Source organism: Oncorhynchus masou, chromosome 31, assembly GCF_036934945.1.
Source record: "Oncorhynchus masou masou isolate Uvic2021 chromosome 31, UVic_Omas_1.1, whole genome shotgun sequence".
NCBI lineage: Eukaryota > Metazoa > Chordata > Actinopteri > Salmoniformes > Salmonidae > Oncorhynchus > Oncorhynchus masou.
In genome coordinates, this window is record NC_088242.1 from 46,200,126 (window position 1) to 46,217,492 (window position 17,367).

At 45.3% G+C, this 17,367-nt stretch overlaps 1 protein-coding gene across 3 annotated transcripts in view; it reads right to left on the bottom strand.

Moving 5' to 3' along the window:
- The window catches only part of LOC135524023 (PH and SEC7 domain-containing protein 1-like), a 77,596-nt gene extending 61,066 nt beyond the window's left edge, over positions 1-16,530 (bottom strand). For all 3 annotated transcript variants that reach the window (XM_064951141.1, XM_064951143.1, XM_064951142.1), the window contains exons 1-4: positions 15,660-16,530; positions 10,449-10,566; positions 9,302-9,812; positions 8,111-8,650 (exon numbers count right to left, since the gene is read on the bottom strand). In XM_064951141.1, the coding sequence (XP_064807213.1) occupies positions 8,111-8,650; positions 9,302-9,812; positions 10,449-10,566; positions 15,660-16,142 (1,652 nt within the window). In that variant the 5' untranslated portion in view covers positions 16,143-16,530. The remainder of the gene's footprint in view (positions 1-8,110; positions 8,651-9,301; positions 9,813-10,448; positions 10,567-15,659) is intronic.
- Positions 16,531-17,367: the final 837 nt, after the last annotated feature.

The following is a 17,367-nucleotide window of genomic DNA, read 5'->3' on the forward strand; positions in this document are numbered from 1 at the left end:
GTTGCTCTGTTAGGGGTGCGTGTTTGCGCCACGTTTTTTCTTTTCTTCTCACGGTACCGTTTGGACTGTAATTAGGAGTAGAGGTTTCTCCTCCGTGTGTTACGTTATTTCCCTGTGTGTGGCGACTTCGGTGGGTGTGTTTCCCCACCTGTTGTTGTGTTGGGACTTTCAATAAATGATTGTGCTACTGGGACTTCCTTGCTCTCCTGCTCCTGAACCTACCGCTTCTTAGGAGGTACCTAACACTATGCGCCCTGTCCATCTGGTCAGGGTCACTAATTGGTAACGCTATGTATTTGAAGTCCATTTGAGTGTCAGGAGAAATGTATTACCTGGAATGAATCAATCAATATAATAGTGATGGCAGATGTGTTATTTAAAAAAATAATGCCTACAATAGAATAGGCCTGCATGATGCAAACATGCATAAAGCAAGCTCAGCCCTGTGAGTTCTATTGTCTGTCAGTTGTCTGGGTAGAGGAAATCACCCTCCGAATCTAGTCTTTTTTTCAGGATTCAGGATCCTTTTTTTCAGGATTTCTTTTAAAACCTTGAGACTTGATTAGGAAAAACTGGTCCCGTCATAGCCCATATAAAACCTTTTTACAACTGAATAATCACGGTCATACCTTATAGGGCTCAGAGTTTTCCTTGTTAGGTTAACATATAAGGAAAAACTCCAGGCCCTAGGGGGCTGCTCTGGGACCTATGGTGCCACCAGTCTGCTTGCAGTTGTCAGTTATCGTTAGGTATGTGGATCATCAGGGCTTCAATCAGGAATGTTTCTTGAGCTACTTTGATGTGTCAAGTGGGCGAGATGCGCAGTCTATGAGTTTTGAGATGTCTGAGTTCAACTTCATAGAGAAACTCGTCCAAACCTATGATGGCGCAGCTGTATTGGAATGTATCTGCTATTTGTATTTACAGCTATGTCCCCTGATGTTCCATGATTAAGAGGAGATGACTACTTCACTCCACTACCATTGTCAACCTTCTCCTGAAATGAACTGAACCCATGACGTCTCAGGACTTTCTGACGCGCCGCCCCCAGGTGGTAAGTGTAGGTAACAACCCATCCGCCACACTGATCCTCAACACGGGGGCCCAGTCCCCTCCTGTCCTCCCTTTTCACTCACCAACAACGACAGCATATAGGGAGGAGGTCAGAGACCTGGCCGTGTGGTGCCAGGACACCAACATCTTCCTTAACATGATCAAGAAGATGATTGTGGACTACAGGAAAGGAGTATGGAGCATGCCTCCATTCTCATGATGGGGCTGTAGTATAGTTGAGAGCTTCCTTGGTTCCACATCACCAACAAACTAACGTGGTCCAAGCTCACCAAGACAGTCGTGAAGATAGCGCGACAAAACCTATTCCCCCTTAGGAGATTGAAAAGATTTGGCATGGGTCCTTAGATCCTCAAAAGGTTCTAAAGCTGAACCATCGAGAGCATCCTGACTGGTTGCATCACTGCCTGGTACGGCAACTGCTAGGCCTCCAACCGCAAGGCACTACAGAGGGTACACCACTGGGGCCAAGCTTCCTGCCATCCAGGACCTCTTTACCAGGAGGTGTCAGAGGAAGGCCCTAAAAATTGTCAAAGACTCCAGCCACCCTAGTCATAGACTGTTCTCTCTGCTACTGCACGGCAAGCAATACCGGAGCGCCAAGTCTAGGTCCAAGAGGCTTCTAAACAGCTTTTACCCCCCCTCTATTTACGCTGCTGCTACTCTCTGTTATCTTTGCATAAGTCACTTTAATAACTCTTATCTACATATATATATATATATATTACCTTGACTAACCGGTGCCCCGCACACTGACTCTGTACCCGTACCCCCTGTATATAGCCTCGCTATTGTTATTTTACTATTGCTCTTAATTATTTGTTACTTTTATTTCTTCTTTTTTTTAGGTATTTTTCTTAAAACTGCATTGTTGGTTAAGGGCTTGTAAGTAAGCATTTCACTGTAAGGTGAACCTGTTGTATTCAGCGCATGTGACAAATACAATTTGATTTGATCATCAAACAGGAGAGCAACATCTGTCCGGTGAAGTCCACAAAGCAAATATTGCATGTAACAAACAGTTATGAGACCTGCAGCATGGTCAAGCAAGTTTATGTTTTCGACAACTACTGATTGAGAAGCATGGAGTTACAGCAATCGGCACAAAGACAACGGGAGCACTGCCTCCGCTATTCCAGCACCATTTCAACTTAAACATTTAAACATCATTAAATCAACAAGGCTATACATGCTTAGTTATAATATAATATAATGAAAACAAACTTAAAGATACCAAAAACGATTTAGTCCAATCAATGTTGCTAAATATCATGTGGCTGTCCATGGTACTAATTTCTGTGTGTGTGCGTGCATGCTTATGTGCGCGCACAAGTACATTTTTTGGGGGGGAACTCAAAATTAAACGCCAATCCTAATTAAACGCCAATCCTGACCTCTTCTCTTTCATGTTGGCAAAACAGTTTTCATAGGCTACCTAGCTAAAACACTTAAAAGACTTCCTCGTATGGGCAACAATGAACCAGTTAAGTTAGCTAGCTAGCTATCGTGAGGATACATCTAGGCTACATATTGAACTTCAATCGCCTCGGGGCAGTGGAACAATATATTAGATTATAGTTAGATCATCGCTATCATAACCTGTACAGAGAATTAAGTCAAAACCACAAGTTCAAATCCCCATCTCCATCCATGGCTTAGGAACGGACAAATTGAGTAAGCTAGCTACTGCTGGACATGAACACAAGCAGACCAGAAACGGACACGTTTTTCTGACAATGATAACGTTTTGCTCAGGATGTGATTTGATGGTGTGAAGCCAAATCCAAACCGGCCTCCCTTGGGGTGGTGTTTTTCTGCGCCAGGACAGCCCACCGTTGAGCTCAGCTCAATGCTGATTGGTGGCATCAATCAATCAAATGCTACTGCGGCAACAACTCTTTTGTTCCAGAGAGCATGGACTACACATACTGAGACAGAGGCATGCTGTTTCCCTCGCTCGATTTCTCTGGTGAGATTGACTTTACCAACACCAACACTTTACACTTTATATTTTTATTCAGTATTCTTAGCATGCTAGCTAACCCTAACCTTCAAGATTTTATGGTAGAAATTGCCTAAAAGGTCATGTTACATCATGCAACCAGCGGTTGAAAACTTTTGGAAATTATGTTTTGCTGTTATAATTTGTCAAATTGATGTCCTTAAATATTGAAAAAGATATCCAATGTTGAAATTCTCCAAATGGCATTTCCTTTCAGACTTGTGACTGAATGAAAGAAGTTGCCTAAAGTTAATCACCAATGGTGGAAAACTGACGAAAAGGATATATTGTGAGTAAAATACACAAAATCGTGTCTACTATTATTGAAAAAGATCTCTCATGGTCAAAATCTCCAAATTATACCGCCATTCTGTCCTTAAGTAGTTTTATGGTAGAAATATTCTCAAAAGTCATATTATATAATGTTAACAAAAAATGGTTGAAATCTTTTGGAAATCATGTTTTGCTGTTAAGATTCATCAAATTGATGTCCTCAAATATTGAAAAAGAACTCCAAGGTTGAAATTCTGCTAAAGACATTACCTTTCAGACTTCTTATTTTATGAAAGAAATTGCCTAATGTTAACCACAAATGGTGGAAAACTGACAAAAATTATATTTTGTGGGTAAGATACAGAAAATCATGTCAACTATAATTGAAAAAGATCTCTCATGGTTGAAATTCGCCAATTTATACCTCCAATCTGTCCTTTAGTAGTGTTATGGTAAAAATGGCATCAAAAGGCATATTATGTCATGTTATCCGCCAATGGTCGAAAACAGACTAAAATTATTTTTTCTGAGTAAAATACACAATCGTGTCAACTATTATTGAAAAAGATCTCTCATGGTCAAACTTTCCAAAATGTACTGCCATTCTGTCCTTTATTAGTTTTATGGTAGAAATTGCCACAAAAGTCATATTATATAATCATAGCAAGTGGTTGAAACTTTTGGAAATTATGTTTTGCTGTTAAAATTTGTCAAATTGGCCTCCCGGGTGGTGCAGTGGTCTAAGGCACATCGCAGTGCTAGCTGTGCCACCAGAGACTCTGGGTTCGAGCCCAGGCTCTGTCGCAGCCGGCCGTGACCGGGAGGTCCATGGGGCGACGCACAATTTGACCTAGCGTCGTCCGGGTTAGGGAGGGTTTGGCCGGTAGGGATATCCTTGTCTCATTGCGCACTAGCAACTCCTGTGGCGGGCTGGGCACAGTGCACGCTGTCCAGGTCGCTAGGTGTACGGTGTTTCCTCCGGCACATTGGTGCGGCTCACTTCCGGGTTGGATGCGAGTGTGTTAAGAAGCAGTGTGGTTTGGTTGGGTTGTGTTTCGGAGGATGCATGGCTCTCGACCTTCGTCTCTCCCGAGCCCGTATGGGAGTTGTAGCAATGAGACAAGACAGTAACTACTAACAATTGGATACCACGAAAAGGGGGTGTCTTTATTTTAATTTGTTTTGTTTTTTAATTCATCAAATTGATGTCCTTAAATATTGAAAGATATATCCAATGTTGAAATTCTCCAAATGGCATTTCCTTTCAGACTTGTTGTTTTATGAAAAGAATTGCCTAATGTTAATCACCAACGATGGAAAACTGACTAAAAGGATATTTTGTGGATAAAATACACAGATCGTGTCTACTACAATTGAAAAAGATCTCAAGGTTGAAATTCTCCAATTTATACCTCCATTCTGTCCTTTAGTAGTTTTATGGTAGAAATTGCCTCAAGTCATATTACATCATGTTAACAACCAGCGGTTGAAAACTTTTGGAAATTATGTTACGCTGTTAAAATAAGTAAAATTGATTTCCTCAAATATTGAAAAAGATCTCCGAGGTTGAAAAAGATATCCAATGTTGAAATTCTCCAAATGGCATTTCCTTTCAGTCTTGTTGTCATTTTATGATTGAAATTGCCTAATGTGAGTCACCAATGGTGGAAAACTGACTAAAATTATATTTTGTGAGTAAAATACACAAAATCGTGTCTATTATTGAAAAAGATCTCATGGTTGAAATTCTACAATTTATACCTCCATTCTGTCCTTTAGTAGTGTTATTGTAGAAACCCTTTTTCACCCTTTTAGCTAACCCTAACCGTAACCTTAATCCTTTACCCTAACTTCTAAACTTAACCCTAACCCTTAGCCTAGCTAATGTTAGCCACCTAACTAGAATTGATAACATATGATACGTTTTGGAAATTCGGAACATATTGTACATTTAACAAATTCGGAACATATTGCATGTTTTGCAGAGTCGTAATATCCTTCAAAATGGGTAATGGACATCCACAAATTAATACATACCATACGAAACATAACATATCATACTAAATGGATTGTCTCGGCTTTACGTACAGAATCATATGAAAATCTCTGAGACCAGGTTGAATCTCTAAACATCTTTGACCCCTGAAAGAAGCGGAGATGACAGAGAAATTTACAGATGTCATCTAGATTCTAGATTCATTCTATCGATTTATGACATTTTTCTGAAGAGCAAGGGTTTATTTAGTCTTCTAAGGCAACATATAACGACAGAAGAGAAGCTGCTTGTACTGTATCTAATTATAGACAAGTTGACTAACAAATAGCCTTCCAAAATGTCAAATTATAAGCAGAAACATATCTAAATCGTCCCATCATCTCTGACTGTAGCCAACAGTGCATTTTCTATATTAGCAGATTAGGGTGCAGGCCTCAGATCTTCACTTTAGCATATACAGTACATGAGTATAAAACATTAGGAACACCTGCTCTTTCCATGATATAGACTAGGGGTTCACAAACGTTTTTACTCAGGGGAACAAGAAGGGGATGAGATAGGTTAATGAAGGATTCAGAGGGTGAATGGGCAAGACAAAAGATTTAAGTGCCTTTGAATGGGGTATGGTGGTAAGTGCCAGGCACACCGGTTTGAGTGTGTCAAGAACTGCAATGCTGCTGGGTGTTCACTCTCAACAGTTTCTCGTGAGTGTCAAGAATGGTCCACCAACCAAAGACATATAGACAACTTGACAGAACTGTAGAAAGCATTGGAGTCAACTAGGGCCAGCATCCCTGTGTATTCCTTTTGATACCTTGTAGTCCATGCCCGATGAATTGAGGCTGCTATGAGGGCAAGAGAGGGTGCAACTCAATATTAGCAAGGTGTTCCTAATGTTTTGTACACTCACTGTATCGTCGGGCGGTTGCGATGGGTTATTAGCAATTTCTGCCGGGTGTGGGTGACCCGAGTACCACACTAACGCACACGCACGCATGCACAGGAGCGCACGCACCCGGCACGCACAGACACACACACCCACTAACTTGACCAGTCACTACTACCTTGTGTGGTTCAGGTGGTAGAGCATGGTGTTTGCAATGCCAGGGTTGTGGGTTCAATTTCCATGGGCTACCAGTATGAAAATGTATGCCCTCACTACTGTAAATCATTCTTGATAAGAGCGTCTACTAAAATGTCAATCTTGTGAACAATAAACATAATTCTGCCATGTTAACTGAAGAATGCAAATATAATACTATTTTCTCCAAAAAAGATCACTTACAGTAGACACCATAAGTGGTCCACACGTTCAGCTATAAAAAACCCGTATGTTGGGGCCTCCCAAGTGGCGCAGCGGTCTGAGGCACTGCATCACAGTGATTCCGGGCTGTATCACAACCGGACATAATCGGCCCAGCGTCGTCCAGGTTAGGGGAGGGTTTGGCCGGGGGCTTTACTTGGCTCATCTCACTAGCGACTCCTTGTGGCAGGCCGGGCGCCTGCAGGCTGACCACGGTCATCAGTTGAATGGTGTTTACTCTGACACATTGGTGCGGCTGGCTTCTGGGTTAAGTGGGCAGATGTTAAGAAGTGCTGTTTGGCGGGTCATGTTTCAGGGGGACGCATGACTCGACCTTTGCCAGCTGGGCCTGTTGGGGAGTTGCAGTGATGAGACAAGATTGAAATTGGAGAGAAAAAGGGGGTAAAATACAATATATGTATGTATGTATGTTCAGACAGTTTTAACCACAACCTACAACATGGTCCTTTATCACCATCTAGTGGTCTGTACCACAAGGTGACTGTGTCTCAGTGCTGTCAAACACAAATACAGACACTCAAACAACAAGGCTCTCCTCTCTCTCCCTCATCAGCACCTCAGTTCCTCTCTACAGTAACCACAAAACCTACCAGATGGTGCTGGGTTCCAAACCCCTAGCATAATTCTGTTATCATGGTGTTGATGAATGATTGAAAATGTTAAATGAACAAGCAGAAGTGTATATTGAATATTTCTATTTAAATGACAATATTTTAGCATTTGCATATATTCTAATATATGATAATACATAATAATTTATACTTATAAAACGGATAGATATTGCCACGCAATCTGATTGGTAAAGAGTGCGTTCCAGCTATGCTGTTATTGACAGTAATAGTACAGCTAGCTTAATCACTTTGATATGTTCAGTAGTTGAGATGTTTAAGGAGAGGATGGTTGAAGATGAGAGCTGTGCTGCCAGAGCCATCTGCCTCAGTCAGTACCAGTCACCTGCTCCAGCCGTCACACGCACGCACGCACACACACACACACACACACACACACACACACACACACACACAGCCATTGAAACCAGTGGTAAGGTGAGGCAGGCAGCTTCCTAACGACCTTCACTAAAAGTTCTGCTTCAAAATCGCACTGCAGCAGGTGATTGTCCCAGCAGACAAGCCTGGGACTGGGGTGTCTGGAAACTGACATTGATTCAAAGTTGGGGGACGACACTAAAAATGTATATTTTCAAAGTACATGCACAGTATTTACCACGTTTTCCTCTAATATTGTACATAGACCATACACTATAATATAGTGGTTATTTGTTTTTAATTACATCTCACATTATACCATACTGTATGTTTGGAATGGGATTCTGTCTTGGCTTTATTTCATCTATAAGAATAACCTCATACTGTATGTCAGTAGCCTATCAGGTCTGGCCTTTCATACAGTACTACACCAGAATAGTAATGATTACAACACTGACCTGTGGAAAGAGAGGGAGGGGTTGCTGCTGTATGACATCACTGACCTAGGGAAGGAGAATGTGGGGTTGCTGTACCAGCTGCTCCCCAGCATCCGTGCCCCGCCCCCTCCCCCTCTCAGGGGCGTGTCTTCCGGGCTACTACTACTCAGCCTTTCGCTGGAGGGGGCACGCGTGGCATCCGAGTCTCCCGTCACCGTGACGATGGAATTTGATAGGCTTGTCCCCCTCTCGCAGTGGGCCAATGGGGCGAAGCTCAGCTTGACAATCTGCCGGGCGCTTTGACAGATCATCTGACCCCCCTGGATCTCTGGGGTCAGCGTGGGGAGGTCAAAGGTCAGGACGGTCTGTGTGCTGGAGGTCAGCAGCTCCTCACTGTCCAGGTCCAGGCTGCCGTAGGACGTGCCCTTGGCGCAGTGTGACTCCATGATGCTCTCAAAATGGCGGCTAAAGCTGTCCTCGGAGGTGCCTGCGAGGCGAGGCCCCGACAACAGGACGGGCGACTTGAGGGCCGGGAGGTTGTCAAAGAAACTGTCCAACGGCCTAGAGGTAGAGAGTGAAAGACGGAAAGGAGGAGAGAGACCACGAATGATACACTGGAAGACTACCTACTCTCTTAGTACAGTCTAATATTCTCAGTGAGTCACCTTGGAAATCAGCTGAAAGATTGCATTATTAGTGTATTGACTGACTATGGCACACTGTATACTCTAAATGTTTGACCTTAGAAAACTGAATGCTAAAGCAAAACATTTCATCAAACTGGTTTGAAAGGTCTGAGTAGGTTTGTTAGGATGATATAAGGTAGCAGAAGGAAACATACAACAAGGTAGTGGAAAGAGACACACATTCATATACTACTGTAGCTCTTGCCAGATCCTGCTTCACCAGTGTTCTTGTGGGAGAAAAATTACGACGCCAACTGAAACATTGATCATTGATCTTCATTCAAAGCTCCTTTGTTTTATTCACAAGGACAGATGCTAGAAATAGATAGGATTTTTATTACAGACTGCTATGAGTACAATCAAACTTCAAATGTGTGAGCATGTGTTTGTGTCTCTGCATTACATACGTGTGTATGATTATGTGTGTGTGATTGTAAGCATATTTTAAAGTATATTTTTAAGAATGTGTGTGTATGCATTTGTGAGTGTGTGTTTCTACGTGCCTATGTGTCTATGTTCATCTCACCTCTTCAGCAGCTGACTAATCACCTGCTGCTGCTGCTGTCTCTTAATGTCCCCTTGCATCCTCACTGAGGCCCAGCTCACCACCTCCTCCTCCTCCAGCTCCTCTTCCTCCTCCTCTCCTTCCACCTCCTCCTCCTCCGCGCTTGTGCTCTCATAGGGACAGACACCCAGGGGGCTGCTGTCTGTACCCGACGTGCTTTTCACGCTACGGTTACTGCCAAATGCTGAGTCGGCGTCTTCCTGCTCAGCCAAAAGCACCTCATCGATGTCGGTCTCGCGGTAACAGCGCAGGGGCACGGCATCCAGGTCTGTCTCCGAGTACTTGAGGGTCATCCGGATGATGCCCGTCTTGGGCGACGCCCCCGCCACAGCTGGGTGAGGAGTCACCAGCTCCACCTCCACATGCTGCACCTCATGATTAGCCGAGATGAGGGGGAGGGAGGTGGGGGGCGTGGGGGTGGGGGATTCACTGGACTGGCCACTAGGAGGAGCTGTCGAGGCCTCGATGTTATCTGTCATGATGGAACAGAAGAAGCCGTTGATGAAAAGGAACGGAAAATTACTGTGCTGTCATGCTAATCCTAATGCTGTTGTAAGGTTGCTGAAGACTGACCTCTGAGCATGTTTTAACACGTTTCATGTCACTTGACTCACATAGTATAGTGTCTACCCCAGTGGTATTCAAACTTTTTCACCGGGGACAACATTGTTTTCCCAAGAACTTCTCTCGACCCCACCCTTCCCCAAATCTAATGACGCAACCTTAAATCGGTACATTTCGATTTTTACATCAACAAATAACCATATATTCATTGCATTTTCAACTCTTAGCGAAATTAAAATAATAAATAATAAATAAACAAAATACATTTACTCAACACAATAAAATGTTTCTATTATCTTTCTCAAAAAAGTTTGTATATTGTCCCATACAATAATCAGTACTCTAAATATTAGTATTTTATTTTGGTGATCCCACTGCAGTTTCCTGAAAACCCACTAGGGGTTGCGACCTGACTTTGAATACCACTGGTCTATTCTATACAGTTAAAGAGCCATAGACATAGTCATAGACATAAATACTGTATATAGCTAATACTGTATCTTTCTCTATGGGTAATGAGTATGGGTGGTAAATATGCTCTCACTTTTCTCCCCCCTGCTGGCATCCTCCTCAGCGGGGGTCCCAAATAGGAACTCCCACTTGGCACGAGCTATCCTCTGAGAGTGGAGGGAGGGGCCTGGGACTGCAGAACCACTGTCCGTCTGGAACAACCAAAGAGACATACACACAGACATGTACACATATACAAAAGCCACTGTTAAAAACCCTCTTTTCTTAACCCTCTCTCTAGCCCTGGGAGACATGGCGCAGACAAATATGGCAGCTCTTATTCTAGCTCCTAAGCAACTTTTCAGTATTGTTTTTTGGGGTGTTATTTCTTACCTTATTAGCCCAGAAAATAGTTTGTTATTACATACCGCCGGAAAGAACTTTTGGATATCAGAGTGGCAGTAAACTCACCAGCATTACGACCAGGAATACGACTTCCCGAATTTGATCCGTTGTTTGTACCTCCCAATGCAATTAAACTTATTCCAGAGGCTGCTCCAAAACACTGCAGGCGGAGAAGAGGTATTTGGATTGGACTTCTAGTCCGACTCATGAGGCGTGCACACCATCCACCGCTTCCGAGTACATTACTCGCTAATCTTCAGTCTCTGGATAAGAAAGTAGACGAGCTCAGGGCGAGGATCTCCTTCCAGAAAGACATCAGGAATTGTAACATACTCTGTTTCACGGAAACATGGCTCTCTTGGGATATACTGTCTCCGTCCATACAGCCAGCTGGGCTCTCAGTACATTGAGGAGACAGGAATAAAGCACTCTCCAGGAAGAAGAAAGGCAGGGGTGTTTGTTTCATAATTAACTACTCATAATGTACTTAGTGTGATTTTGTTCACCCGTCCTAGAATACCTCACAATCAAATGCTGACTGTATTACCTCCGAAGAGAATTATCTTTGATTATAGTCACAGCCGTGTATATTCCCCATCAAGCCGATACCATGATAGCCCTCAAAGAACTACACTGGACTTTATGCAAACTGGAAACCACATATCCAGAGGAGCATTTATTGTAGCTGGGGATTTTAACAAAGCAAATTTGAGGAAAATGTTACTGAAGTTCTACCAACACATTGACTGTAGTACTCACGCTGAAAAAACACTGCTACTCAACTTTTCGAAATGCCTACAAGGCCCTCCCCCACCCTCCCTTTGGCAAATCTGATCACGACTCCATTTTTCTCCTCCCTTCCTATTGGCAGACACTCAAACTGGAGGTGTAGTCAACGCTTGTCTCTGTAAGGACCGACACTGGAGTAGAGAAGCAGGTACGGGGAGTCAACATTTAATAAGGAACAGACATGGAACAGGACAGGAACAGCGTCAGGGTAAAACACAGACGTGTGACAATTAATGCAGCAGCGGGGAGCAGAGGTGGGGAACTGACAAATATAGGGGAGGTAATAAACAGGTGATTGAGTCCACGTGAGTCCAATAAATCCCTAATGCGCGTGGCGAGGGAAGGCAAGTGTGCGTAATGATGGTGGAAGGAATGCGTAATGCAGGGCAGCCAGGTGCCCTCGAGTACTAGGGGGAAAGAGCAGGAGCAGGCGTGACATTACCCCCCCCCCTCTAGGGGCGCCACCCAGCGTCCCACCTTGTCGAGCATGACGGTGCCAGCCGAGACCCGGGCGCCGGACAAGCCAGCCTGGCAGAAGCGTGGGAGCCTAGCGAGCCAGCTGAGGCATAGGAGCCTGAGCAGGCGTGACAGTCTGACCAATCGGAATCCATACTTCAAAATGTTTTGATCACGAGGACTGGGATATGTTCCAGGTAGCCTCTGAGAATAACATAGACTAATACATGGATACGATGACTGAGTTCATCAGGAAGTCTATAGGAGATGTTGTACCCACTGTGACTATTAAAACCTACCGAAACCAGAAACCGTGGATAGATGGCAGCATTTGCGAAAAACTGAAAGCGCGAACCACTGCATTTAATCATGGCAAGGTGACTGGGAATATTGCCGGATACAAACTGTGTAGTTACAGTGGGGCAGTGCCAGACATGTCCTCCTGCTTAAGCCAGTACATGTCCAGGCCCGTCTGAAGTTTGCTAGAGAGCATTTGGATGATCCAGAAGAAGATTGGGAGAATGTCAAATGGTCAGATGAAACCAAAATATAACTTTTTGGTAAAAACTCAATTCGTCGTGTTTGGAGGACAAAGAATGCTGAGTTGCATCCAAAGAACACCATACCTACTGTGAAGCATGGGGGTGGAAACATCATGCTTTGGGGCTGTTTTTCTGCAAAGGGACCAGGACAACTGATCCGTGTAAAGCAAAGAATGAATGGGGCCATGTATTGTGAGATTTTGAGTGAAAACCTCCTTCCATCAGCAAAGGGCATTGAAGCATTTCAGCATGACAATGATCCCAAACACACCGCCCGGGCAACGAAGGAGTGGTTTCGTAAGAAGCATTTCAAGGTCCTGGAGTGGCCTAGCCAGTCTCTAGATCTCAACCCCATAGAAAATCTTTGGAGGGAGTTGAAAGTCCGTGTTGCCCAGCAACAGCCCCAAAACATTACTGCTCTAGAGGAGATCTGCATGGAGGAATGGGCCAAAATACCAGAAACAGTGTGTGAAAACCCAGAAGACTTACAGAAAATGTTTGACCTCTGTCATTGCCAACAAAGGGTATATAACAAAGTATTGTGATAAAATACCAAATACTTATTTTCCACCATAATTTGCAAGTAAATTCATTAAAAATCCTACAATGTGATTTTTCTGGATTTTTTTCTCCATTTTTTCTGTCATAGTTGAAGTGTACCTATGATGAAAATTACAGGCCTCTCTCATCTTTTTAAGTGGGAGAACTTGCACAATTGGTGACTGACTAAATACTTTTTTGCCCCACTGTATTCCCTCCGTAAGGCAATCAAACAGGCAAAACGTCAGTACAGAGACAAAATGGAGTCGCAATTCAACGGCTCAGACATGAGACTTATGTGGCAGAGTCTACAGACAATCAGGGACGACAAAGGGAAAACCAGCCACGTCGCAGATACCACGTCTTGCTTCTGGACGAGCTAAACACTTTCTTTGCCCGCTTTGGGATCATATCACCTCTACCTTACCTGGCACCCTAGACCCATTTCAATTAGCTTACTGCCCCATTAGATCCACAGACGATGCAATCACCATCGCACTGCACACTGCCCTATCCCATCTGGACAAGAGGAATAGAAGAATACTGTTCATTTACTATAGCTCAGCATTCAACACCATAGTACCCTCCAAGCTCATCATTAAGTTTGGGGCCCTGGATCTGAACCCCGCCCTGTGCAATTGGGTCCTGGACTTCCTGATGGGCCGTCCCCAGGTGTTGAAGGTAGGAAACAACACCTCCACTGTGCTGATCCTCAACATATGGGCCCCACCTGTACTCAGGGGCCCCACCTGTGTGCTCAGCCCCCTCCTGTACTCCCTGTTCACACATGACTGCATGGCCACGCATGCCTCCAACTCAATCATTAAGTTTGCAGACGACACAACAGTAGTAGGCCTGATTACCAACAATGACGAGACACCCTACAGGGAAGAAGTTAGGGCCCTTGGAGAGTGGGGTCAGGAAAATAACGTCTCACTCAACGTCAACATAACAAAGGAGTTGATCATGTACTTCAGGAAACAGCAGAGGGAGCACGCTCCTATCCATATTGATGGGATTGCAGTGGAGAAGGTGGTAAGCTTCAAGTACCTCTGCATTCACATCACTGACAATCTGAAATGGTCCACCCACATAGACATTGTGGTGAAGAAAACACAACAGAAGAAGGTGCAACAGCGCTTCTTCAACCTCAGGAGACAGAAGAAATTTGGCTTGGCCCCTAAAACCCTCACAAACTTTTACAGATGCATAATTGAGAGCATGCTGTCGGGCTGTATCACCGCCTGGTATGGCAACTGCCCTGCCCGCAACCACAGGGCTCTTCAGAGGGTGATGCGGTCTGCCCAGCGCATCATTGGGGGCAAACTACCTGCCCTCCAGGACACCTACCCCACCCGATGTCACAGAAAGAACAAAAAGATAATCAAGGACATCAACCACCCGAGCCACGGCCTGTTCACCACGCTATCATCCAGAAGGTGAGGTCAGTACAGGTGCATCAAAGCTGGGACCAAGAGACTGAAGAACAGCCTCTATCTCAAGTCCATCAGACTGTTCAATAGCCATCACTAGCCGGCTTCCACCCGGTTACACAACCCTGCACCTTAGAGGCTGCTGCCCCATATACATAGACTTGGAATCACTGGCCACTTTAATAATGGAACACTGGTCACTTTAATAATGTTTAAACAATGTTTAAATGCTGAGAACTGGCAGGAAAAGGGGTCTGTTACCTCAACTAATAGGGCCTGTGATTGGCTGAGCTATAGTCAATGAACAGCATTCTTCTGTCTTCTATTCCTCATATGTATATACTGTATTCTATTCAACTGTATTTTAGTCAATGCTACTCCGACATTGCTAAATCTAATATTTATATATTTCTTAATTCCATTATTTTACTTTTAGATTTGTGTGTATTCTTGTTAGATACTACTGCACTGTTGGAGCTAGGAAAACAATAATTTCGCTACACCCACAATAACATCTGCTAAATATGTGTGACTGATTTGATTTGGAAAGACAAGTTTTGTAGCTTTTTACTGCCAAGGAAGCTACCATTCTCTGCCTCAGCCTGACCTATTGTTCAGTGGCATAGGGCACTTTACACCTCTGTGTTAGGGACCAGGTTGCCAAGGAACGCAGTCAGCTGACCTGGTCAGCCAATCACAGGCCCTATTAGTTGAGGTAACAGACCCCTTTTCCTGCCAGTTCTTTAGTTGGACACAGGGGTGCATAGACAACAGATCAGAAGAACTCTGCACCACCTCAACACGACTCACCACTGGACCCAAGCCTCCACCCTGGACTGCCTGTCTGTTAGGCAGTCCAGTGTGTGAATGACCATAAAACCACTATACACTATCACTACAACAATTGCAGTTGTCTATCCTCCTTGTTTGGTGTGTGGTAATAAACGTGTGTTCCGTACATCTGTCTCCTACCTGTCATTTTCGTCCTTTAACCGGGGAGCACCTATATCTAAACCGGCATGCCTATCGGTTGGTGGCACTCTTTTACCGTCACACACACACATGGTAAAATTAACAAAATAACATCCATATATTAAAATGAATATTTCAATGCAACATATTTGAAGAATAATGTCTCACCTGTATCCCTGAGGTGGCAGCCCCTGTCTCGTTGCTCTGGTGGCTGGACTGACTGGACTCTAGGGACACACAGTCCCTTTCCCCCAGGCTACCGGTCACCCCGCTGGAGCTGCGTGATGAGGATCCTGCTACCATGATTTGCTCCCCCTCTGGAGGCTCCTCAACCCTCAGCAGGCCTCGCTGTTGCCCTGGTCCGTGAACCTCTTCCCCATCCCCATTCAGGCCCTCATCCTCCTCTGGCGAGTCCAGCACCACAGGGCCCAGCAGCAGAACCTCCCTCCTCCTATGCTCGGCTCTTTTCTGCTGGGCCACGCTTAAGGGCTGCTGCCCAGGTCCAGGTCCGTGTATGGGGCTGGAACTGGAGTTTCTGCTCTCCTCCTCCACCAGGTGGCTCCAGGGTTGCCTGGAGGTCCAGCTGACAGGGGCTTCCACCACACTTTGGCGTATATAGAGCCTACGGGCCAGCTCGGCCCTATCCCCCATATCAAAGCAGGAGAAGTCGGCTCTCTCGTCCGGCTCGAAGGACCAGGAATCTCTAGTGTACGGAGGGGGCTGGCAGCGATGCAGTGTGGGGCTTTCTGTGACTCTGAGCTGGGCTCTCAGCAGCCTGGGGTCTTTCAGAGGGGAGCTGGTCTCAGCTGGGGGAAGAGATGGACGGATGAAGCGTGAAGGCAGGGCAGGGGACCCTCCTACATCCACTACTGTGTCTGATAGAATGGAGCTCTGAGCCTGCCCTCTTCCATGCTGTGTCCCGTGATTGGTTGTTGTTGGAGAGTTTGAGTCCTGTGTGCATGCCGATAGTAAAAAGTTTCCAGCCCAGTGAGAGTCAGTGTCGTTCGACGCTGGTGTGTGTTGGCCGTGTAAAGGGATATTCATCTTAACTGTCTGATGCTGCAAATGTTGCCATGGTACATTTGAGACAGAACTGTCAGCTTCTCCAGACATACATCCAGAGTTGGGTCTCTCTACTTCATCTAAAGCATTGTGCAATGTCAATGAGTTCCTCTTTACCTCTGCTAAAATAGAGGATACTTTAGTAGCCTCCTCGGCTAGCCTCCGGGCCACTTCAGGGCTGTTGGCTGGGGAGGAGGGTTTGCTACAACTTAGCTGATTCAGTACAGTTCCCTCCCCTAGTTTATTTTTAAGTTGGAGGATGGTCCCTTGAGAGGAGGAACTACTGTTACAGGGCTTGTGCACTTGTCTCTGTGTGGTTGGACTACCTGCTAAAGCTTTGTCCTGACCTGCCCAGTGGTGTGGGCTCTGGGCCTGGAGCCCCATGCACGACCTGGGTCTTGAGTTAGGAGACATGCCCAGAGTGGCCTGCCTAGCATTGGACGAAAGCTGGACGGAGGCTGAGCTCCTGGGTAATGGCCCGCAAATAGCCCGGTTTCTATTTGCATCCACAGCGTGATTATTGTGGAGATTATTGCAGGCGCTGTGGCGCTGGACAGGAGAACCGCCGGCCCAGGACAGGCAGCGGGCCTGCTGGTTGTGGCGGGAGCCCCTGGGACTCTGCTCGAGCCCATGGATGATCTTACTCCTGAACAGGGGGGAACCAAACCCAAACTCCTCCAGGGCACGCTGGGTGGCTGCAATACCGACAGGTTCCAAGACAGGGTGGCGGAGGCTGGGGGAGCCTGTCGGCTGCTGCTGGTGACCCCCTGGGGGACGAAACGCTAGTTTGGGACTGGAGCTGCATGAGGTGCCA